The sequence below is a fragment of the Aspergillus pseudoviridinutans genome, assembly GCF_018340605.1.
Source record: "Aspergillus pseudoviridinutans IFM 55266 DNA, scaffold_6, whole genome shotgun sequence".
NCBI lineage: Eukaryota > Fungi > Ascomycota > Eurotiomycetes > Eurotiales > Aspergillaceae > Aspergillus > Aspergillus pseudoviridinutans.
The window spans coordinates 2,416,435-2,439,837 of NW_025091286.1; the positions used below are offsets into that span (position 1 = coordinate 2,416,435).

At 46.7% G+C, this 23,403-nt stretch overlaps 9 protein-coding genes across 9 annotated transcripts; 6 read left to right on the forward strand and 3 right to left on the reverse strand.

Annotated features, from left to right (window-relative positions):
• Nucleotides 1–605: 605 nt before the first annotated feature.
• Nucleotides 606–1,186, reverse strand: Asppvi_009277 (uncharacterized protein; the record flags this gene model as incomplete). Its single annotated transcript, XM_043305134.1, has 2 exons — nucleotides 606–610; nucleotides 670–1,186. 2 exons carry the CDS (start codon nucleotides 1,184–1,186, stop codon nucleotides 606–608), a joined length of 522 nt encoding a protein of 173 aa, XP_043161069.1.
• Nucleotides 1,187–3,014: 1,828 nt separating this feature from the next.
• Nucleotides 3,015–4,925, forward strand: Asppvi_009278 (sugar porter family MFS transporter; the record flags this gene model as incomplete). The annotated part of the gene is made up of 5 exons (XM_043305135.1): nucleotides 3,015–3,116; nucleotides 3,168–3,236; nucleotides 3,286–4,511; nucleotides 4,562–4,656; nucleotides 4,711–4,925. The coding sequence occupies 5 exons, from the start codon at nucleotides 3,015–3,017 to the stop codon at nucleotides 4,923–4,925; spliced, it is 1,707 nt and encodes a 568-aa protein (XP_043161070.1).
• Nucleotides 4,926–8,085: 3,160 nt separating this feature from the next.
• On the reverse strand, nucleotides 8,086–9,081 carry Asppvi_009279 (sugar phosphate isomerase/epimerase family protein; the record flags this gene model as incomplete). Its single annotated transcript, XM_043305136.1, has 1 exon — nucleotides 8,086–9,081. The coding sequence occupies one exon, from the start codon at nucleotides 9,079–9,081 to the stop codon at nucleotides 8,086–8,088; it is 996 nt and encodes a 331-aa protein (XP_043161071.1).
• A 632-nt stretch (nucleotides 9,082–9,713) lies between these two features.
• On the forward strand, nucleotides 9,714–10,695 carry Asppvi_009280 (inositol oxygenase; the record flags this gene model as incomplete). Its single annotated transcript, XM_043305137.1, has 2 exons — nucleotides 9,714–10,580; nucleotides 10,639–10,695. 2 exons carry the CDS (start codon nucleotides 9,714–9,716, stop codon nucleotides 10,693–10,695), a joined length of 924 nt encoding a protein of 307 aa, XP_043161072.1.
• Nucleotides 10,696–11,845: 1,150 nt separating this feature from the next.
• Nucleotides 11,846–13,017, reverse strand: Asppvi_009281 (uncharacterized protein; the record flags this gene model as incomplete). The annotated part of the gene is made up of 3 exons (XM_043305138.1): nucleotides 11,846–12,583; nucleotides 12,647–12,918; nucleotides 12,969–13,017. The coding sequence occupies 3 exons, from the start codon at nucleotides 13,015–13,017 to the stop codon at nucleotides 11,846–11,848; spliced, it is 1,059 nt and encodes a 352-aa protein (XP_043161073.1).
• A 1,768-nt stretch (nucleotides 13,018–14,785) lies between these two features.
• Asppvi_009282 (uncharacterized protein) lies at nucleotides 14,786–14,997 on the forward strand (the record flags this gene model as incomplete). The annotated part of the gene is made up of 2 exons (XM_043305139.1): nucleotides 14,786–14,820; nucleotides 14,853–14,997. The coding sequence occupies 2 exons, from the start codon at nucleotides 14,786–14,788 to the stop codon at nucleotides 14,995–14,997; spliced, it is 180 nt and encodes a 59-aa protein (XP_043161074.1).
• A 751-nt stretch (nucleotides 14,998–15,748) lies between these two features.
• Nucleotides 15,749–16,792, forward strand: Asppvi_009283 (fungal specific transcription factor domain-containing protein; the record flags this gene model as incomplete). Its single annotated transcript, XM_043305140.1, has 2 exons — nucleotides 15,749–16,500; nucleotides 16,558–16,792. 2 exons carry the CDS (start codon nucleotides 15,749–15,751, stop codon nucleotides 16,790–16,792), a joined length of 987 nt encoding a protein of 328 aa, XP_043161075.1.
• A 265-nt stretch (nucleotides 16,793–17,057) lies between these two features.
• Asppvi_009284 (fungal specific transcription factor domain-containing protein) lies at nucleotides 17,058–17,450 on the forward strand (the record flags this gene model as incomplete). Its single annotated transcript, XM_043305141.1, has 2 exons — nucleotides 17,058–17,239; nucleotides 17,291–17,450. 2 exons carry the CDS (start codon nucleotides 17,058–17,060, stop codon nucleotides 17,448–17,450), a joined length of 342 nt encoding a protein of 113 aa, XP_043161076.1.
• A 4,190-nt stretch (nucleotides 17,451–21,640) lies between these two features.
• Asppvi_009285 (FAD-dependent oxidoreductase) lies at nucleotides 21,641–23,080 on the forward strand (the record flags this gene model as incomplete). Its single annotated transcript, XM_043305142.1, has 1 exon — nucleotides 21,641–23,080. One exon carries the CDS (start codon nucleotides 21,641–21,643, stop codon nucleotides 23,078–23,080), a length of 1,440 nt encoding a protein of 479 aa, XP_043161077.1.
• Nucleotides 23,081–23,403: the final 323 nt, after the last annotated feature.

Sequence of the window (23,403 nt, forward strand, 5' to 3'; positions counted from 1 at the left end):
CAGCACATAGGTAACGGCTCCTCGCGTCCCGCACCCGCAGTTATCGTCGTTGCGAAACCGATGCGCCTTAACGTAGGTAGATAACATTTCATTTATGTTTTGTCTTCCTAATTAAATATTCATCTTACTATTCGATCGTAGGCTGAAGGGAAATAAACTAGTTATAAGTGAATCCTAAAAGTTGTATTTTAATCATAACAGGTGGGATCTTCCGCTGTGCGACATGCTACCTGTTACACTGAACCCATCTGAGTATGTATCTGCGTTGTGTACTTCGGAGACGGATCTGGAGTTATTCGACGTCATTTGTGAGCATGTCGGATTAGATGCCGCAAGTCTTTGGCGGTTTTGGAGATCACACCGAACACTCTGATCAGTCTGGGTAAGCTCGAGATGACCGGCCTCCACGATGGTAGTTAACTTCCCAAGCACAGCAAATTCAAGCTTGAGCTTGATGCTGTAAATAGCATCCTTTAACAAGACTTGCATATAATAGAAGCCGATGAATTCGATCGCGACAACGACAGTGTCCATGATGAATGATAAGGATATTAATGGCCAACAGCTGGTGCATGATGTTCTTTCGACGATTGTTATTCGCAGGTCTAAGCTGGAGTAGCTTGACAGTCTCATGGATGTAGAGCACGGAGATAGCGAATTCTTGCATACAGAACCAGGTCACCTGCAGCCGCTCCACGACCGTATAACCCGCATTCCAAGGGCCCGTCTGCAGGAAGGCTGAGCCGAATGACATAACCGTCACTAGAACGGCCAAGACGATACCATCGAAGGTCACTGCACGGAGTATAAAATGGAGGAGACGCTGATTGAAAAGAACCAGGTGTAGTCTCGAGTATAGAACCACGGATTGAGCCGGAACCAGGAAGTAGAATCCGATATTAGATAGTGCCAGAGCCAAACTTAACGGTCCAATGTCGAAGAAGTGTAGCAGATTGCCGACGCCACTGGCTATAAGCCCAACAGTCGCGGAAAGCATCAAAGACCAAAAGTAGAGACTCTGGTAGCGACGAAAGGTCATAAGGATGAGAACTGTGAGTTCGACTGCATTATAAAACACGATGGCGATCAGGACACCTATGATGACCTTGACAGCGGTGCTGTTCCCTCGATAGCCCCCGACAAGTCCCTCTGGTTCCTGAGTCAGGGAGGAGGATTGTGGGCTCATTGCAGAGCCTTTTCAAGATTCGTGGCCGTGGCGAATATTACCAACAGGGGACTATGGCCTGAGTGATCTGGTGCTGTTGACCAGGACACCTTTAGAAACTCCTACATGGTGGAGAGACCATCATCGGTGTCTTGAGACCAAACTGGAGATAGTGACTTTTGTGGGGGACGGTGTTGAGTTTCATAAGACAAGGAATCCCGATTGTTTTTGGAAGTAAGACTTCGATGGATGCAAGTTCAAAGGAGCAGCCTTCAAAAGAGCAGAGAAATATCATTCATGGGGAGCCAAATCTGGGACGGGCTCGGCGTAGGGAGGCTACACTTTCAGAGAGTCAAGCAAGTAGTATGACGAAAGATAATAGGGGAAAGCGAAGGTCTTATGTAGATGCCAGGCTCCATTAACCTTTGACTACACTTGGCCTTTACGCTAATCCTGCGAGGTCTGAATCCTGCGATGATTATCCATTGGGAGACCAGGATACGAACGACCCAGCTAGCCACAGCCATATGTGCACTATCGAGCTCCTCCATTTCTGGGGTAAATAGGGTTACTCCGCAATGCGTGTTTTAAAATTCTAGCATTTGGCGGGCTTCAGATCTCGTGGCCTGGAAAACAATCGCCACCCGCAAAACTTTGACTTGGGACGGCCCACCAACCAGCGCAGCCCCCAGGACGCCACACCAAAGATACGGAGGTCAGTGGTTGAATGTGTTAGTTTTGGCAATATATTACACAGAATCAAATGGCTTTTGTGTGGACGTTCGCTTAGTCTACTCCACGACCCATCATTTTCAACTACGGTCAGAATCCGGGGTTGCTCCACAGTCCATGATTGATTGGCCGGCTACCTCAGAAACGAGAGACCTTTGCATCTAGGGGCCAGCATGAAGAGCCAATACACTCATAAGATGTCCAGGGCACCAAATTATCTTGGCGGTGGTCATCCCATTTATTTTCTGCATATTGAGGCCCCTTTTACACTACGAACAGGCTTTCAGATAACCAGTCGCCTAATTTACTGTTTAAGTTAGAGCTGACGCAATTGCAATATTCACGGATAACGCCCACAGACCATCTCGATGGTTCATCAACCCGCTCCTGCCTGTATACTTATTATTCATGCCGACCCTTTAGCTGGGAGCATGCACACGATCCTACAATAACGCCGAGTGAATCTGACAGGCGATAACTCACTTAGGTCAGGTTAGTTAAGACTTCTGGAGGCGCATCACATGGTGTCGGAATCACATCCCCGAAAATGCGTCAGCAAACCCAGGGTTAGATTCTCCGGGCTGGAATTACGGCCGATTGGCACTTCCAGTAAACATTAATTCTTTGCCAGGATCCACATTCGCGGGGTAGCGGGGGTAGCGTCAAACCCCAGATTTGAGATCTCCGTCTTGCCTCATTTTCGCAGTCTGTTGGGACTGTGCATTCTTGAGGAGGTATATTTGTTCCTAAAGGACCCTTGCACAGAACTTACTAAGTATGACTCCGCGCTCTACGATATCGAGGCCTGACCTAAAGCTTTACGGTATCCCCCTCCCTAAAATGGCCTATTTTTAATAGTTATCAAGAAGAGCAAGGTCACCATTTAAGGTTGTAAGGTCATACCATGCCAACCAATCAAAGCGGTCAACTTTATCTGGGCGACTGGTAGGGTCAAACTTACAACTACTGGCCAAGACGACGCCATCGGTACTTATTTTCCGAAATAGGGCATGTCCACAGAGGCTTCGCGGTATCACAGTATCTCAAGTATATAAATTGACGACGTCCTCGTCCCGATCACCTTAGCATCCATGTTTAATCATTTGGACTCTACAATATGATATCTCACGACGTCAAGACCGCCCCGGCGGATCAGGCACCGAAGACAGACTCTGTGTCTCAAAACTGGATTGCCCCAGCCGAACAACGTCACCTCATCGTAAGTCCTCGACCCTTACTCGGCGCGGGAAGGTACTGATAATGGTTCCAGGATGAGCACGTTATTCAAGCTGAAAATGAGGACAAGATGACGCCTTATCTGTTCTTCCTGATCGCTTCGGTCAGATATGTCGCGTACAAGCCTTTGAGAAGCGACTGACAAATCCTAGGCGGCCCTTGGTGGATTCCTATACGGTTATGACACTGGCATTGTTGGTGTTGCACTTCCTTATGTTGGGACCGATTTTGGTTATGCACTCTCCTACATTCAACAGGAGGTTGCCACAGCGGCCACCACCGTCGGCTCCATCTTCGGAGCTGCCATCTTGGGCCTGTTCGCCGACAGATGGGGTCGAAAGCTCTGCTTACTGATCTCTGATCTATTCTTTACAGCCGGTGCTATCATCATCGCGTCGAGTTTTTCTCTCGGCCAGCTTGTGGCTGGTCGTCTTATCCTCGGCGTCGGAGTGGGTGGCGCGGCTGTAATCTGTCCACTTTACATAACTGAACTGGCTCCCACAGCCGTTCGTGGACGATGTGTCGGGACAAATGGCTTCTGCATTCCGTTCGGCCAGACAGTCGCCGTTGCCATTGGTGCCGGCATGCAGCACGTCAAGGGCAACTGGCGGATCCTGTTTGGTCTTGGCGTTGTGCCCTCGCTTGTGCAGCTCGCCCTGATGCATAAGTTACCGGAGTCGCCTCGTGTGCTTATCCTTCGTGGCCAGGACGACAAGGCTCGAGAAGTACTCAAGACGATCTACAAGTTCGCCTCACCTGAGATCATTGAGCTGAAATTGCGGATCGTCAAGGATCACATTGCTGCCACCACGGCTCTGCAACGCTCGACCACCTTTTGGCAACGCTCGAAAAAGCTATGGACTCACAAGCCGTACCGCCGTTCAATTTTTACCGTCAGCTTTATCCAGGTTTTTGGTCAATTCACCGGATACAACACCCTTCTCTACTACGCTGGAACTCTATTCGGACTCTTGGGCCTCTCCAATCCGTCTGTTGGAGGTTTAATCCCCTCAATCACCAACACTTTCTTCCTTCTTTGCGGCATGGTTATGGTGGACCGGATCGGTCGCCGTGGGCTGCTGATGAAATTCGGTCCTATTATGGTCATTGGTCTCACCTGGTGTCTCGTCGCTTTCTACTACATGTGTAAGCCCACAGGGCACGTCCTGGTTGATGGCTACCCTTATCCCCAGAAGGACGTTGGCCTGGTTATAGCCGGAATCGTCATCTTCGTCTCCGGCTTTGGCTCCACCTATGCACACCTTTGTTGGTACCAGTCCGAGTACCTCGCTCTCGAGATTCGTGCAGCGGGTAGTGCTATCAGCACGACCGCAAGTTTTTCAGCAAATTTGGTGGTCGCTGTGTCCTTCCTCACCGAGTTCGTCTCTCCCGCTGCAGCACTGGGAAATTTGGCTGACCCGATTACAGACTCGAACAGCTGACACCCAGCGGGACATACGGTCTATACCTTGGCTTCATCATCATCGGCCTTGTGCTTGCCTATTTCTGCTATCCTGAAACTAGTAAGCAATGACCCTTGGTCGAGACACGGTGTATTGCTAATATGCTTTCTCTAGAGGGCTTATCGGTTGACGAAGCCTTCACCCTCTTCGACGAGGGCTTCGGTGTCAAGAAATCAAAGGAGATGCGACGAGAGAAGATCCAAATGCAACATACATACAACTCCGAGGGTCTTCATGTGGCTTTAAGCGAGGATGTAGACAAAGGCGGGGCGTCTCACAGGGAGACTGTGGACCCCATAAAATCGGTTGGAGACGAAGGCAGCCAATAAGGGGATAATTTGCATTTATTTGTGTGGTACTACTGAATGAAGGATTAAATGTAAATTACAACTAGGTACACCCATCACTCTTTATGGAGGCGCTTAGCTGAGAACATCGCAAGACTAATTGAATTGATTGGTCCGAATTGGCGAAAACTCCCTTCCCTCTATAGACTCATGTTTTCTTTACCCTTTATCCATTCCTTTGCACCATCTGCCTTTTGCACCCTCTCTTTTGGCACGATCAAGATGTCTAGCCAGAGGCCGTACGGGTGATCGGGTCGATTTCAGGGTTCATATCTCCGACTGAGGGAACTAAAACAGTCTATGACGCCGTGGAAGACAAAGGCGGTCTACCTGGGGCGTTTAGCTCTTTTCCTATGACAAAAAGAGGACCTTGTACCTTAAAATTGCATCCTGGTTTATTTGACGCGGGTTTCTCGGTGAAACTTCCGATAGACGTATGTTCGGAGATCCCGCCAGTTGGACTTCCGGGATTCGATCTCCACAGATTATGGACTGATGAGGAGTGACTGAATCTTATGACGTTTCATCTGAATGGCCTATTTACTATAACATTTTGTCTCCCTTTACCACGCCAGGCTACTTCAGGGCATTTCTTGGGCATTAAGAAATAAGCTATTTCCAACAGAAACGGTAAGTACTGGTGCGTTGCTTTTTCCACCTTTTCCACCTTTTCCCGTAATGGAATTAGTAACACCACATTTGAAGGCATAGCGGTGAAGATCGCGTTTCAACTCTCTAGTCGCTGAGGTGCCGCTACTGATTACAACGGACGCACACTTCGGTTATCAATCGTTTGTAGATAATTACAGTTTCGAAGCTATTAGTAGGGAATGGTGTACAGACGGCCTCTATACTCTTGTCGGTTGGAGGCTTGCGACATTGTACCTTTCCAAGGCGTTGCCCTAATACCTCTGGTGTGCAGAAAACCATATATTTGAATTACTTCAGGCTGGGACATCTGTCGATAATCCAGGACTACGCCCAACCAGGGATGTTTCCCCAATCCAAACAACAACTGATTCCAGTGCAGAATTTATAGGCGACAGGGGATATACTGGGTCCATTGCATCGTCCCAGTCATAGGTAATAGAGTTCTGCGCACTCATACCGTCCTACCAAGCTAGCTGTAAGTAGTAATCCTAGAGCAAGAGAATTTTAAGAGCTAGCAAGCAAGCCAACGCAGTTAAGAGCCAGATGATCTGCTGAAAATGACTCTCGCGGAGAACTGCCAGTAAATGTTGCTCTTGTCTATCGTTACTACTTTTGGGCCAACACATTCATCTTCGCCTTCCTCCTCGTCATGGTCACAAGATAGGAAGTCGACTCGTACGTCAGTCAAAACCAACAAGGGCTGATTCTGGAGTCCTCTATAAGATGTTTATTGCCAGCCTACTCAGGGCGCGAGAGACATAAGAAGAATTGTATCATAGGCGTTCACCTCCAGTTCTATCATCTTCAGCTCTGTCAGCTGCCCCAAGGGTAGGTCCCCATGCAGCTCCCCCAGTCCCTGTGGTCACTGTATGCATCCGGTCACACACTTCTTCATCCCCAACCATTTGTGATACTTGAATAAGCTGTTTAATCCACCTTAAACTCGAATCCAAGTTAAGCATAGGTTATGTGAACAATGGAAGGACCCCGGGGCCAGTTCCTCCACGTACAGGACCAAGCAGGGACCATAGGCGATCTCAAGCAACAATCGCGGAGCACCATTGCTAAACACCTTATTCATTCTGCACTGGCGGATGTTTGATGGAGTTAAAGGCAGAGGTCTTCGGATTGCCATTTTTGCTATTTCTTGTGTTTTTGCAAGTGGTTGCCGCAGAGTTCCTGAAGATTTTTTACAGCTCAATGAAAAGGACGGTAGGTTCCTTGGGGAAAATAAAGTCTATAACTTTTAGCTGTAGCTCACAGGGAAGTAGTAAGAGTATATCGGGGGGAAGACACTGGCAGGAAAAGAGTTCTTCATGGATCCGTCGACGGGGAACGCATTCAAAAGCCTTGGGTGTCGCCCCCCAACAAACGCAGCTACAGCGGACTGTTTCTACAAGATGGACACTTGGATTTTGTTAGCGTTCTGCTGCATGTACTTATTAGAGTAGCGCACTGAAGATAATAAGAAATACATTTACATGGAGTATGTAAATGGAATATCCCTTAAGCAAGGACGGGAAATTATGGGATATGAAGGTATAACTACCATCTGTCAATTGAACTTGGGATACTTTATCAGCACTCATGTCAGCTTGAACAGGATCCAGAGGATCTATTTGTAGGTGCAAATATTCCTTATATATCCTTTGAAATACTCATTGCTGTTATCTAAGCTTTCCCTCGTAGAATAACATTATGTGGGACCTCTTTATGATTGAGTATTTCACATAAACTATGTTATTCATGAAGCAGGACCGTTTACTACAGTTTGCAGCTTTCATGACTGGTTCACATTCCTTTACTAAGGACTAAATGCAAGATCCATACTAAGTCCTAGTGGGGGAACCATTTTGCTAAGCCTTCCCAGAAACTCATGTAATTAAATTCACTTATGACTGTCTCCATTGTCATGACAGCCATATCATACTCTCTCGACAAAGAGGATGCCTAGTAGGGATATTTTTGGCGCTAAGTAGTGCACGTCAACTTCACCTCAAACCCTATGGAAGCCATATCAGCGCATAGAATGCTTCAACGATGTAGGCGGAGATAATAAGCATCAAAACCTCAAAAATAATCTTAATGTAGAGGGAGATCTTCCTCCTGTAGTGCTAACTAATCACAGGCTCTGCACAGTGACCCACATCCACAAAAGTATGCGCCAACAAATGTAACATCATTACTTTCAATCTTTCAATCAACTGTCTCAATGTATGTACTGCATCACCTAGAGAAAAGGCTTTATGCTATTCCCTACACAATGACTGACATATATATGCTCATTCTCAACCATACAGAACAAACAGGCTTAGGAATTGTTTGTGGAATTGTTTATGTTGCTGTCAAGTCACAGTGTATGGAACTGTTCCAAGTTCACATCCCCAACAGTTATACTGTGACGATTGAAATTATATACACATGGAGAGTTGCAACCTTGGGTCTCGAGGAATAGGCATTGCACAGAATCTTTTTTTGCTCCTGTGCAATTCTATGCCTTTGATACTGACTCGAGCTCTTTTTGTAGAGTCTCCCATGATTTCATCCCTCTCATTGCAGCAGTCTCTGGTTGACTGCGCCTATCCCGCATGCCGCGGTCGAAGATCTCCATCGACACCCAGCCTTTGAAACCTATCGCAATGATCCAAGCTTCGGCAATCTCTGTAATAGGCAGATAGGCGCCATGGTCATGCTCAAGAGGAAATGGTCGTGCATGTTTGGACCAAGTAAATTGCGGCGCCTCCCCTTCGACAAACCACGGGTGGCCCTTGGAGAATGGAGGATCGAATCTTTCGCCATCAGACAGCTGGAGAAAGAATATTTTCTCAACGGGGCAATTGGCAACGAAGCGATTGAGTGATTCATGAAGGGCTTTATCCGAGTCAGGGAAGCGACCCGACGCGGCGAAAGGGTCACCCCATAGCTTCGTAGCTTCATGAAACGTGTCTAGACATAGACCGAAGTTTGGTCGATTGACTTCGTTGACATATTGCAGAGCGACATCCCATGTAGAGCAGTGTGTTCCCCAGGACAAATACTCATATGCAATTGATACAACCGGCTGCTCCGCACTTCCGATATCAGCCAACTGCTGTAGCTCGCTGATGACCACGTCTTTGTCGCCGATAGCGTCTGGTTTGTAATTTGAAGGAATCTGCAAATATGACGCGTGAAGGACTCTAGCGACCCTAATCCAATGCCTGGCCTTCTGCAATCTGTCACCGAGAGGCGATCTGTCTCCTTCGTAATTCTCGAAAGGTGCCAGAGACAGAATGTCCAAGTCGAGTTTTTGGCATAACACGCGGATCTTCTCAGCGCCCTCGAGAATCGAAATGTTTTGAGCTTGAGAAAATACTTCCAACTCGAAATAGACAATTTCAATGCCTTTGTATCCGGCTTTTGCCGCGGCCTGAATTTTGTGGTCCAGGTGATGAGAAGGGTGTTGGCCCAGAGATAAGCTGGCGATAGCCAATTTATTCAGGAGCATGATGTGGGCAGGGATAATGACAAAAATTCAGCTGCTAAGATAAGAGAAGCCATCAGAGCAGGAATTTTGTTAAAGCTACAAGCAATATATATAATAGGGAGCAAGTGCGGGGCGAGTTCGGATATTGTTCTCCGCGCAGCAGATACCACAGAAACTAGTTGGTCTTTTGACTATGCGACTCTCAAAGTGAAGTCATATGGGCGGCAAACCTTAGAATTCAGATTTATTGAAGTCGTCCCTTAGGGTACAGGTGTCCTACGTATGATAACACAGATTATGAAAACGGGTTCTTTCACTTTTCCCCATTTTGGGGAGGTCTGAAACTATTACGGTTGTTATTCTCCGGACATGATTTTCTCTCTCCACCAGAGGTGTGAGCATAACCTCAGAACTATATTGTATTTTCCAAAAGCCTGAAATGACATTGTCTTCTGAAATCCACTTAGATTGCTTTCAAATGGCTGCGCCTGGAAAGCGTTTTCCGCATCCTGCTACTGTTTCACAAATGACGGATCCTATAAATCCAGCGCAATGTTCGAGGCGAGTTGTGTTGAATCATCACCCATCTCTGCAACCATCGATTTTGTCTCTGCATTTCCTTCCATTTTCGCTGACAATCAAGTGCTCTCAAAATGGTATCCGCTGTCCTTCATCCAGTTTCGACAAATATTGAAGCCACTTCGGATAATATCGACGCCGTCAATGTCCTCAAGGCAAACGCACAGCAAGCCGCAACGGACCTGTACGTTGAGTCCGAATTCGACAAAGCCAAGGACAAGACAACCTTCCGCCAGTTCAACGATGCTTGTGAGCGAGTCAAGAATTTCTATACTCAGCAGCACACCCTACAAACGGTGGCGTTCAACTTAAAGGCCCGTAATGACTTCCACAACAAGACCCGCGCATACATGACTGTTTGGGAAGCAATGGAGAAGCTGAACACGTTCATTGACGAATGTGACCCTGATACCCAAGAATCTCAAATGACACACCTGCTCCAGTCCGCTGAAGCTATCCGCAAAGAGGGCAAGCCACGCTGGATGCAACTTGTTGGGTTGATCCATGATCTTGGCAAGCTCCTTTTCTTCTTCGGTGCTCAGGGCCAATGGGACGTGGTTGGAGACACCTTCCCCGTCGGGTGTGCGTTCGATGATAGAATCATCTACGGGACTGAGTCTTTCAAGGAGAATGAGGATTTTAAGCACCCAATCTACAGCACCAAGTTCGGTATCTACTCCCCTGGCTGTGGTCTAGAGAATGTCATGCTCTCTTGGGGACATGATGAATACCTTTATCATATTGTCAAGGATCAGTCGACCATTCCCGACGAGGGACTTGCTATGATTCGATACCACTCGTTTTATCCGTGGCATCGCGAGAACGCCTATCATGAGCTTATGAATGAACATGACAAGAAGATGCTTGAAGCTGTACGGGCCTTCAATCCGTATGACTTATACTCCAAGAGTGATGAGGTGCCAAATGTTGAAGAGTTGAAGGTGAGAATCATTTCTACATAACACCACGTTACAAAGCTGTGTGCTAACGTGATTGTAGCCTTACTATCTCGAACTCATTGATGAGTATTTCCCAACAAAGGTTCTGAGATGGTGATAGCTCCTCTCCATGGATTTTCCTCTAAGTTTTGAGTGTTCATATGTGTATGACATGGATGCAAAGTATTGAAGCCGCTCCAATGGCCAACACGGCATCCCAATTTATGCTTTTAGTTCGCTCGTTAAATCTTAGAACTAATTCAATTTTTGAGCAGTATGCTATTTCCTTTTCAGAAATATGTGCTTAAAAATGATACTCTTCGGTGTTTCTGGCTCTCATAGAGCATTTGAAAATCAAGTCAGGCAGGATACAGTAGCTGTAACTGCCCAATGTTCACAACTCGTTTCCGTAGTTTTCATGAGAATATTCGTATGTTTTTGAAAGAGTTATGGCGGAGAGATTCGTTTCTGAGATCCCTTCATCTTGGCCTCTATTTGACAAACTACCAGTACGGGAGGGGATACTTGACTCGGGGTTTCTCTCCGAGACCACCTGGAAACACACTATGGCAATCGGCTATTCAGTAGTAGTCTGATAGGTGAGACGAAGTGATAAGCTTTCTACGTGGAGATTTGACTGACCTGTGATATCTATTCGCATATTTTTTTCCCATTCAATAGTACGGCAGGCGCCGTCGGAAATTATATTCCTGTGCAGCTGCAATGTTGTCATGATGGGAAATGAAATATATCCTATTGGCCTGTATAGCGTCAGCAGCCTCCTATCCACGTCGGGGCAAATATTCCCCAGCTACGGGACCCAGTAGGGGAAAGCGACGGAATGCGGGGTGCTTATGATATGATATTGATTGGTGCTCGGAGACCTAACCCCCTCCCAACAGCAGGATACAGTCAGCCAACCCTTTGTCAGCCAACTTACCGACCTGTATTCCCGACCCGACAGTTGAGTAGATACTATTCAAGCTCCGATCTGTGCCAACAAAGGCTTTTTTTCTGAGGGGAAGAGACCTCGGAGATGCTGATGAGTACGTCTGACCCGACCTTGCAACCACCCTAAGAGTCTTGGTATAACCCCACATCACGAAGCTATTTTTGGTTCTCCACAAAAGTCTCCGTAGCATTTGTTCGAGGAGCGGAATATACGAAGTGGCATCATTATCTTGGCTAAGAAGCTGAAGAAATCTGTGCTCTCTATGTACCTGATGAAAACCATAGGACAAGGTGGTACCGGGTAATAAGCGGTTAATCTAGTTTTTGATGGTTCTTCCATCAAAGAAAATCTTCTCGCCGCTAATAAGACTTCGCTGCAATGCTTGCCCGATAGAAACTGCCTTGACGGAGCTTTGCAAGCTTATTGGAGGTGGTATGTTATCCAGGCAGCAAGCTGTGAACTCATAAGCCTCAGTAATGAATGCTTCCCGGAACCTTTCATAATAATGCTGTGGCAGCTCACGTCTGGCCCCCTGTGAGTCATGAATTTCAACATGATTCTTCCTCACTTGCATATTCACCCTCACAGAACCTTTCTCACAGATGATTTCTGAGGTGTCCTCCTGCCCAGCCGCCATCATACGCGAACAATACAAAGCCGCTATCTTCCCACCCTCAAACTCCACAGTCGCGATTGCATTATCCCGGTCATTGCTCGCCTCTAGCCCTGGATGAACGGCACAAACACCAACTGCCTGCAAGCTCTTGATCTTGCGATTCTCTCCCAGGAACCAAAGCATGAGGTCAATGTCGTGAATAGAACAGTCCACAAAAATACCACCACTCGTCTTCGCGTACTCGACGAAGAACCCTGATGAATCGTACAGATCTGCTGTTTGAGATCGAAAAAGCACCGGAGATCCAAATTCGCCCTTCTTGACTCTCTCATGGGCTTCGCGGTATGACGCATCGAAACGACGAGAGAAGGCGCACATCACTTTTTGCTGCGGATATGTTTTGAGGGACTGCTCGTATGCGGAGACCACAGATTGGGCCTATGCCATAGTATCGCTCGTCGGCATCAAATCTTCACAAGGATAAGGGGCAAATGAACATACCACTTCAACATCAATGCTCAATGGCTTCTCGCAGAGAACATGAAGACCTTTCTTAATTGCTTTCAGAGCTTGCTCTGCGTGCACAGCGGTGATACTCGCAATTACAACAGCTTCCAGATCGGCTTTTTCGAGCATTTCATCGTAGTCCTGGAAGATTTGCACCCCTTGAAGGTTCTCCGCTGCCCAGTCACGCTCATTATGATCGGGAGTACTTGCAGCTACCACGTCTGCGCGGGCAGTGAGCTCATGGAAGTTGATGGCATGGCGCTTGCCTGTTTACGGTTAGATATACTGCGAATATCACGAGAGTGGGAATGCCTACCCATACGGCCAAGGCCTGCGATACCGACACGGAGTTTTTGGGTGACCATTATTGCGAAACTGATATCATGAAAGAAAGAAGATGTCTCAAGAGCTTGAAGAGACACAGAAAAGGCGAGGACGGGGGTCAAGGCTATATACACAACGGAGCCCATTTGTGCCGTGTGGTCCTGGTGTGGGACTCTAGCAAAAGTTTCGGATTTCAATGTCCGATGATAATATACGAAATGCTACGAATAGGCTGGTCATGAGTACCTGACTCCCAAGATCCTAAAGTATACCAGTTCAGCGGGGAAATGGATCCGAGGTAAGTGGAAATCAAAATGAAAGGATAGTTGGCAGATGCTATGAACTCCTTACTAACTGGATGTACATTGAGATTCAAAGTGAATGTTTCCAAATACACCCACTCCGATCCATCTCGGCCATATTTCGATTTGCCATGGTGTATTCAGGGAGCAGTTTCGCAGTGCTCTGCATTAATAATGGCATCCTTCTCCATACACACCCTGCAAATCATCACTCTCAGTACGAGCGATCCGTGTCGCGTCTGCCCAACTCATATGTCTTTTCCTGCATCATGCTTGATTTCAAAGAGTCGATCAACTTGTTCTGAGGACAATGTCGCAGTCTCAACGTAGAAGTAGTATATTAGTGGGATAAAGCAAAACCTGAAAATGGAGTAGAGCATGTAATACCGCCTCTGGACTTTTTGGATCGCGGTAGGGGTGGCCGCAACAACAACATAGACGAAAAGCCAATGGACTGTTGTGGCAAAAGACGTGCCAATGTTGCGCATTTTCTGATAATTGATCTCCGCGGGGTATATATAGGGAATTACGATAGGAGCGACAATCTGTAGAAGACGTAGTAGACGAAAATGAAAACCACAGCCATGATCGACATACCCTTGTTGTCTGGCCCGTCATATCGCAAACCCACAGCAACAAGAGCAAAATAAACGCTAGTGGCTGCCACGCCCATGAGCATTAGCCTCTTTCGCCCAACATGATCGATCAAGAGAGCTGCAATTGAGCCCCAGAACATGAGCGACATGGAATCTACAGTGGACAAGATCAAAGCCGTGCGACTGCTCAGACCGACTGATCGCGTAAAGACCACTGGGAGGTAATATGCAATAATGTTGGCACCTCCCACCTGTTGGAAGAATGCAGTACCAGCTCCCAGAAGCATATGGCGAAGTGTTTGCTGCTTGCTATCCCAAGTGAAAATTTCTTTGGTCACCGACTTCTGCAATTCAGCCTTGAACAGCAGCAACTAAATTTTGAATCTCACTGGTAACAGAAAGATCGTTATCTGGCTCTGATAAGAGCCTAGCAAGAATGTTTTGTGCCTCAGTAATATGATTCTTCATAATAAGCCAGTGAGGCGACTCTGGTGCGACATGAACTAAGGCAATGGTAATGATGGCAAAGAAGCACTGGAATGCCAGACGAAAACGCCAGCTCATATCTGAGTGTGGAATAAAGGTAAAGCTGTAGTTCATCCATTACATCCCAGTGAGTTATTAGGCTTGGTTATTAAGGCTGATGAGTACTTACATTTGTGATCACAATGCTAAAAACATCTGTGATCAGCTGAAAAGAAATGAGAATACCCCGATCTTTTGGCCGCGCAGTTTCTGTCTGCCAGATAGGTATAGCAATGGCATTCATTCAGTTTCCGATTCCTGCGACCACACGGCCGACAATCATCTGCGCGAGGGCATTTGAAGCCGTTTGGAGGATTGCACCGACGATCAAAATCGCGCAGCCGATGAGAAAACATCTTCTACGACCCAATTTGTCACTGGCATACATGGACACGAGTGTTCCGGTAATGCAGCCGATGTCGTATGTTGCCACAATCTGACCTTGGATCGTAGCCCCCGGGAAGTCAAAGGACCTCAAAAAGGGTTCGTTGTCCAGGAGGCCACCAAAAGCACCCTGGTCATGGCCGAAGAGAAGAAACCCAGCACCGCAAGCAGCAGTGATCGCATACTGAAGCGCTTTTCCCTGGGCGTCTTGTAGAAATATCGCAAAAAGGGTTAAAAGGATGATGGGTTCATCAGTATCTATGAGAAATAGCGAGATAGCAGATCCAATTCGAAGCCCATCCAGGGAATGCCAGACTACTTAATTTACATGAGATTTATATTACTACTGCCCGGTGAGATGCAATATTAACATGAAAGCAGTTGAATCTGAAGAGAAAGTTCGCCGGAATCCATTCACCGAACCGGAACGTCATTACTACACCGAGTCCGAGCGGGGTTTGACCGATTGGATCTGCAGAACGGGCGAACTCCACAATCTACAACCACCATTGCGGGGTAGTCTGCATACCCCGGGTTTCTCAATCTCATTTGTATTCTGTTCCTGTTGTTTCCATCAGGACAGGGTACATCACAATAATGAGCTCTACAAAACAGTATGTGAAGCGACGACATGCCACCATGGCATGCATCTCATGTCGGGAGAGCAAAGTGAAGGTATTTCCTGCCACAATTTTAACTCTTTGCTAAATTAACTCAAAAACAGTGTGATGGCAAAGTACCATCTTGCTCTCATTGCACAAGCAAAAAAAAGGAATGCCGCTATCAAACCTTTGATAAGAGAAAGTGAGATAATTATTCTACTGTGCAATCATGATGGGACCATCTTGAGACTAAGACTTCACCATGATGATAGGTTACCTCTTCGTGTCGCAATAGAGCTTCTGACCTTCAGAGTCGATCAATTGTGTCAATTTATTCATGAAAATGGCCTTCAGCCCCCCAAAATGCCTGATGATAAGGGTGCTACCCTGCAAAACATTCTTGACTCCCTTGGAATGACACAGCAAGCCATCAGTCCGCCCTTAACTGAGCACGGTGACTGTTTACCGGATTCGGCTTTGTCGTCAATTCCACAACTTAATGACTCTTCAATCATTGCCCTTCAAGGTGATCAATCGGTCTTGAGGCTCTTGGCAGAAGACAGTCCGGGCAGTATATTTAACGCCTGGCTTTTTGACCTAGACTTCGGTATAAACATTACGCCCTCTTCATCCGACATGCAACAACAACAACAATTATTCTTAGGCTCTTCGCCAAATGATGGACTGGCTATACCACCAACGGCCCAGACAGGATCTATCGAAACCGTTTATAGCGAAAGTGGCTCTACCCTTTTCAAGGAACCGGCTAGCATATCCGACATCGAAGGCCTGGTTGATGAGATCTCCGACCGGGTTGGTACCTTAAAAATCGGCCCTGGAGGGAAGACACGTTTTTATGGCCCAACATCCACCTTCAATTTGAGGGAAATGTCATCCTCTGACAGTTACGAAGCCGATCAGCGAAGCCTCACCTATCCTTATGGGCCAGAGGACGAAATTCCTGCGGCTGTAGAAGATCACCTTCTCGACCTTTATTTCACCTGGCAGGACCCGTCATTCCATGTCGTTGATCGACGTATCTACGAAGAAGCAAAAGAAAAGTGGAAAAATATGGAAGAGACTCCTTTCTATTCAGAGGCACTGCGGAGTGCAATGTGAGTCATTTCTATTGCCAATGCTCTCGAAGCACCCACCCTGACAATTCCAGCAAGGTGTGCGCTTGGTAGTGCTTTCGAGTCTCGATACCATCCGACCTTTATCACGTTTCCGAAGACGCTTGTCGATTTCTTTGGCGATCGCGCCAAGTCAATACTTGAAACAGAATTAGATTCTCCTTGTGTTGCCACCATTCAAGCATTGGTCATCTTGAGCAGCCATGAGATTGGAAACGGAAAAGATGCAAGAGGGTGGCTATATAGCGGTAACTCCATCTTGAAACCTCAGTGAATTCATTCAAGAAAACTTACTTGGTGCATAAGGATCGGCATTGAGGCTAGCATTCGATCTTGCTTTGCACCTTGACATGTCTAGCTACGTGTCTGCAGGGATGATCTCAGCTGCCGATGCAGACCTTCGCAGGACTGTCTTCTGGACCGCATACATTGTTGACCAGTTTGTCATACCCTCCCACTGCATATGTTTGGGTACGTAGATTTTCTAACTATTGTCTAGCCAATTAGGATTCCATCTAGGTAGACCCTTTCGCACCAGCATGGACGATGTGACGGTTGGAAAGCCCTGTCAGAACGCAGGTTCCAGAGGGCATTTCGGATGGACATCCTGCGAGCCGTCGTCTTCTGCCAGCCACGACTCTGGTTTGCTGGACATCAAAGACGCAATCAGCCAACAACTAGTTTCCCTTTGCGAGCTGATGGCTCCTTGCGGGTATATCCTGTAAGAATCTATGTTAATATCACGTCCGGCACCGATTGACATCCCCAACAGATACGGTACCTCCAGTATCTCAAAAGAGATTCTACAAGAGCTCAATGCGAAAATTGTCGCTGAGCTCCAAAAGTGGAAAGCTACCCTTCCGCCTATTTTACAGATTGATCTTGATGATGCCGCCTCGCCATACCTTCCGCATGTGCTGCTTCTCCAGTAAGTAACCTGCTTTCTTGCCACATCTCTCTCTAACCGACAGCAAAGCATGCAATACCACCAGAACATAATCTACGCCCACAGACCATGGATATCAAAAAGCCACCTACAACCGCAACCACCAAGAGGACCCGGATACACGCACGCCCGCGAAATGTGCATCCAATCCGCCATAGCTATCTCCAAAATTCTGAATATGTATGAGTCTCGCTACACACTGCGCCGAATTAATGTACAAGCAGTTTCTATAACATCCTCCGCCATCCTATTCCTCCTCTTCGCCGCCGTCTCGAAATACCCCTCCGACTCTCAAGGTAATATCTCACTGTATCTAACGACTTGTTTCAGAGCCTTGGATGAGTTCAGTCTTTCCTGGAAAAGCGCCCAAAGAGCAAAAGACCTTTTAGTTGGTTTACAGCGTCAGTGGGATCTACGGACTAGGCCTAATAAACTGCCACAGCAGGCTGACGGGGTGCTGTATACTCCGCGGAAACGGTCGAAGACTTCTAGCAGACTTCATCAGATGGCGCGTGTTTCCCATGATGAGAGGTTTTAGATAGACTTTGATTTGGGTGGTATGCTTAGGACAGAGGCGGAAGCTCTTGTGCTGAAGATATCATCAGGATATCTTTGATTTGATCCCTGATAACAGCAGCAGATAAGCGAGTATATAATTCGCGGACCTTGGAATATGATAAATCATTTACGAAGTATGCTATATTCCATGTATATTTCTTACAGTCAGTTCACAATGTTCACTTCTAGTATTGAATCTCTTTTAATCCTGCCCAGTGCTCCATAATAATCAACTTACAGTCCGAGTAATAGTATCATGCACAGAGTCGATATTCTCCGTACTAAATATATATGCCTATAATTCCACCTAGTAATAGTGTCATGCGTGGAGTGCATATTTTTACTAATTACGGGTGACTAGAAGGCCTAGATGACCAGTATGTTAAGATCTAACACCATGAAGAAATTGTATTCTTGACGACAAACGGAGCAGCCGGCTTTGACGATGCGGTTCTTAGCCGAATTCATCTTGATACCTTTCCTCATTTAAGGCGGATAATCGCAAGTATCAGCTTCAAGAGTGTAGGATTATACACCATAGAAGGCGCTCGTAAAATTTCTCTTAATAATAAATCATCTGTAGCTATTTACATCATTCTCCTTTTTAAAGAAAAACATAATCATATAGTGGATGCAACCTTTTATCCCTCAAGAGTAAATATAGAAAGGAATCTGTACCTCATCCTCAATTACTTCTTTGTTGGATATTCTCTACTTGGCTGGTATTTTGTTTTTATCTTCCCAAACAGGTGTTGTCATACATCCAACCGCTCAGCCAAAAAGGTGTCCAGACAACCATCTCTAGCCAGTAGGAATGATAGTAGTAGGGTCAGCACAGCAGGGAATACAACAGGTGTACTTCTTTATGTATAGTGTGGGCCCTGACAGGATCCACATGCAAACTCTGGTTGGGGGGATGTAAATTAAGACTGCCTTATCTCCCCGGCGCTAGCCTTAATCTTGCTAAGCCTTGTCTTACTAAAATGACACTTACTACGCACTATCCTTGGGGCTGAACTGAAAGCAGCACTTAACACTGGCCCACTTGGGTACCCTAAACCCATCTAGAATGTAGGGCCATGTACTCTGAAATCTAGCCTAGGCTGATATGGTGCTCTAGTGTCACTAAATCCATATTTATATAATTATATCAGGAAACGTTACGTAATGAGTATACTGTCATTCTGGTCCTCGGCTAGCAGCGTTGTCAGAGAATCCCTATGCCAGTTAGTGAAGGTCATGGATTCTTAGGCAGCAACTGCTGTTATTTTGCACCCTCGGAGGATTCCATTGTAGTTAAGATTGAGGAGTCGCAATCCTCTGAAAGCTTGTATCAAGCGTTGTACCAAGCTACTTGTATTTTGTTTTCGTACTTGCGAATATATTGTTACCAAAGCGCAGCCAATAAAGCATAACAGGAGAGGTCGGCCTCTCTGGGATTCTAAGCTATATGTACTGACTTCGTCCTATTACTTTGTAGTTCCATGAATTTGGAAATGCCGTATCTCAAGAAGTTGCTTCAGGGGAAGTCTACCATGTAGTGTATGCAGTGAATAAGGATGGGACGTGACGGACCGGCCAGCTCTTGTTTGGCGCTATGCAGGCTTTCATCAACTGAAGTACAACCGGTACGTCCTCGGGTGAGGGACCATTGGGAATAAGAATACCCCGTTGCTCCTTCTTCACAGACAGCGAAAAGGAGAGATATGAATGAGTTATATACTCCATGATAGTGTTTTTAAAAGGGTTAGACTTTCAACCTGTGGCCACATTAGACTGCCACTCGCACCAACCATTGCCAGAAAATTCAGCATTAGATATATTATATACAGCCACAGCCCCTTCCCGTTCAAGGCTGAGAAATATCAGAGTAAGTTGATAGTGTATGGACTGGCATGCATTCAAGACGAAACAGATAAAGCTTTGGGACAATGGACAGAACGATTGGGTGTTGAACCTGCCTACCTAGACAGGTTCCTGGCAGAAACTTGGAAGCGGGTCTCAAGAAACTTGATTAGTGGGGGCAGAATGGGTTCGATTTTTTGAAGAGCAGCATTGATTCATCCTTAATAGGCCCTTCAATTTAAGCTAGTCTATCCTTGTTGGTTTCCAGGACTGTCGTCCACGGGGTTTTGTTGTCCTTAAGCGGTGGCGGTGGCTGAGCTCTCTACTAGACATGGATGCATGGTGCACCTTACAGCCACCTAGCACTGGATATTAAGTGGCAGTATTATGACTTTGCTCATCAAAGCAACCTCCTGTAACTTGATTCGAAGTGGCGGAGATGCGAAGCAAAGCCATTTTGGGATGAGAGACTCAACAACTCGAGGGACATTGTGAGATCTTGGCAGTTTGACTGCTCAAGGAGAATATGTTGTTTGCTTAAAATTGGTGTTTGAAATAAATGGATTAAGTCTTAGTCACATTCACATTGACTTGATGTATATGTGAGTTCGCAATGCAATGTCAATGTCATAAAGACAAATGTTGATGGTCTACTGGCAAACATTGGGTACCTAGTTAGAGAATCCAAATCTTGAGACAAGCCATTTACCAGACGGTCAAAAGGGCACCAGGGTCAAGGCCAAGCCAAACCTACATCGCGCTAATGTATAGCTATCACACCCTATCCCAAACTGTCGGGTCCACTCAACGTAATCGACGTTGCGACCAGGTCAGTTTCAACTACTCAGAGGAAGCACATCCTCCGCCCTGAGTTACCTGTTGGAACCATGAGCAAAGGTCTTATCATATTAAGCCTACATGCCCTTAATCGGCCCCTTGGGACAGTCTTACTTCACATTAATCCCAGGTGAGCGGATCTTCTTATCACCTGTGTTAGACGTGACAGGGAAGGGAAAATGACTCAAATTAATCGGGGCCTCAGGTCATCCAAAAGGGGCCTGGGCAATGGCCCAATTGGTTGGCCTGGGAATTGCACGCGTCATGCACATTATGGTTAGGTATGATTGTGCTGTGTGGGCCACCATAAATTAGCAACACAACGCAGCCAATACCTGTCAAGACCCAATCATACTACAGAACAGCAGGACGGTCAGGGCGTGCTAGGGGAAGACCTGGACCCCGCGAATGTACCACAGTAACCCACAACAGCTGGAGCTGGATAAATACTAGAGAAAAGATGCATTATTCTGCGAAAATTGCAGACTCCCGGTATCATTTCTGATTTGGGAGGATTTTGCTTGGCAGGAAATGAACCCCTGCGCGTTTGATCCTTCATATGTGCCACCTGAGAGAGGCTGTGACAAGCCTTTAATGACCGTAGCATTTGTAGTCCCCGTTGGTCAGTATGTCCCGAAATTTATGAATACAATGAGGCTGTCCAATCTTGAGCTGTAGGATCCAATAACAAAGCGGCAGGGTTAGCGGCGTTACGGATACTTACTATATACCCAAAAGAGATGATATATTCTTGGTGCTGCAAATTACCTTCATGGCCTACCGTTTAAAATACCTGCAATTTGCATCGCCTTCCTTCGCTTTTCGCAATCCAGATTTTATCATTGACGGGAATACACTATACAACGACCCTACGCTCCTCAAAACAGTGACGTCTACCCACTACCGTACGCGTCGCAGTATCTTTGCACTATAAGCATGGCAGACAATGGCATTGTGACTCTTCGTGCAAGTAGACAAACGATAACGAGGGACGGTAGAGCAGTCGATTTCGAATACCCTAGAATTCAGCTATCTACAAACGATGAGCCCATGGAGAAGCGCAACAAAGATAGCAAACACATCCTCATTTTGGGCGGTGGCGTCAGCGCATTGACCGTCGCTTGGATACTTCTTGATTCCGGATACCGAGTCACACTCGTGGCGGAACAGTGGGCGTGGACAAAAGATTTCGGGAAGTCTCGCATCACCTCACAAATTGCGGGGGCGCTGTGGGAGTACCCTCCAGGCGGCTGTGGGTTGACCGAGATTGTATCTGCGGGTAAAGGATGGTCCACCCTAGAACACTACCAAGAATGGGCTCTGCAGAGCTACGAGTTCTACAAAAATTATGCAGAGATACAAAATTCCCATGAAAGAAGAGGGCGGTCGTTCGGACTGAATATCACCCAGCTCCACCAGTTCTTTTTCGAGCCGATTGAACTGAAAAGGGACACTGGCCGTGACCCTAACGCGAACGATAGCCATGCCATCAAACTGCAGGGTATCGAAGAAGCTGTTGATGATCACAGAATGCATGGCTACAAGAGGTACAGAACTACGGAAGACCTCGAAAGGGAGTTCAAGGACTTCAGTTTCAGCCGTGATTACCGTGGAGGCTTCAAATGCGGCTATACTCATGACGCCCCGATTATCAATACGGACAAGGCCATGGCATATCTCATGGCTCTGGTGAAATGCAAAGGCGCCAATTTCGAGACCCGAGAAATCAAGGGTAATCTTCGCGATCAGGGCAAGAGCCTATTGGAGATTTTTGATGCTAATGCAGTGGTGAATGCCACCGGCCTCGGTGCTAAAGCTTTACTCGGTGACGAGGACGTTTACCCCGTCCGTGGCGCCATTCTGAGAGTTGACAACACTCGTAATGGACAATTTAATCACTTGAATGACGCCTACCTCGTTCCCGCGCAGAAGGACAATAATGGGGCGCCCACCGGCGTCGTTTTCATTGTTCCCCGCAATGACGATATTCTCTATGTCGGGTCAATTATCCAGCCACATAATGACCAGGCGAATCTAGAGCCTGGTTCACCTGAGGTTCGCGTTATGTGGGATCGGGCTGGAGAATTCATGCCAAGCCTTCGACATGCTGAGTTTGTCCATCACTACCCATTTGCTCAAGGTTTGCGGCCTTTTACCAAGAAGAACGTCAAGGTGAGAGCGGATACGCGGGCTGGCTTTCCTTTGGTTCACAACTATGGACACGGAGGTTCGGGCTGGACATTGGGCTTTGGGACTGCTCGCTGTGCAGTCTACATCCTAAAAGCGCTTCTCGAAGAGGATTATGGTGAAGCGGACGAAAAATGGAACCAAAAAGCGGAAAAGATCAACGAGAAGATATATGGAAAGGAGGATTAGCCGATCATGCCAAGCCATCCCAGAGGGCCATTTGACTCAGAGCGGTAGTACCAGGGATCTCGATTGCGCTTACGCTTGCCTCCGGCATATATTTCATCGCGGTAGTTGGGGTCATTGATATGTAAGTGAATTGGGTTGATGCGAACAATTGGCCCGTATTTCTTGTGCATTTCCTCAACCTTTCACCGGTAGCGCAATTTATGTAAGAAAAGGCCATAATAAAACTCATACCAAAATGTCGCTGCTGCAAGCTTGGGATCTGGGAACTGGGCTAGCAGGTGAAGTGTTAAGCGATAAATACAGAGAAGGATTCCGTAGACGGG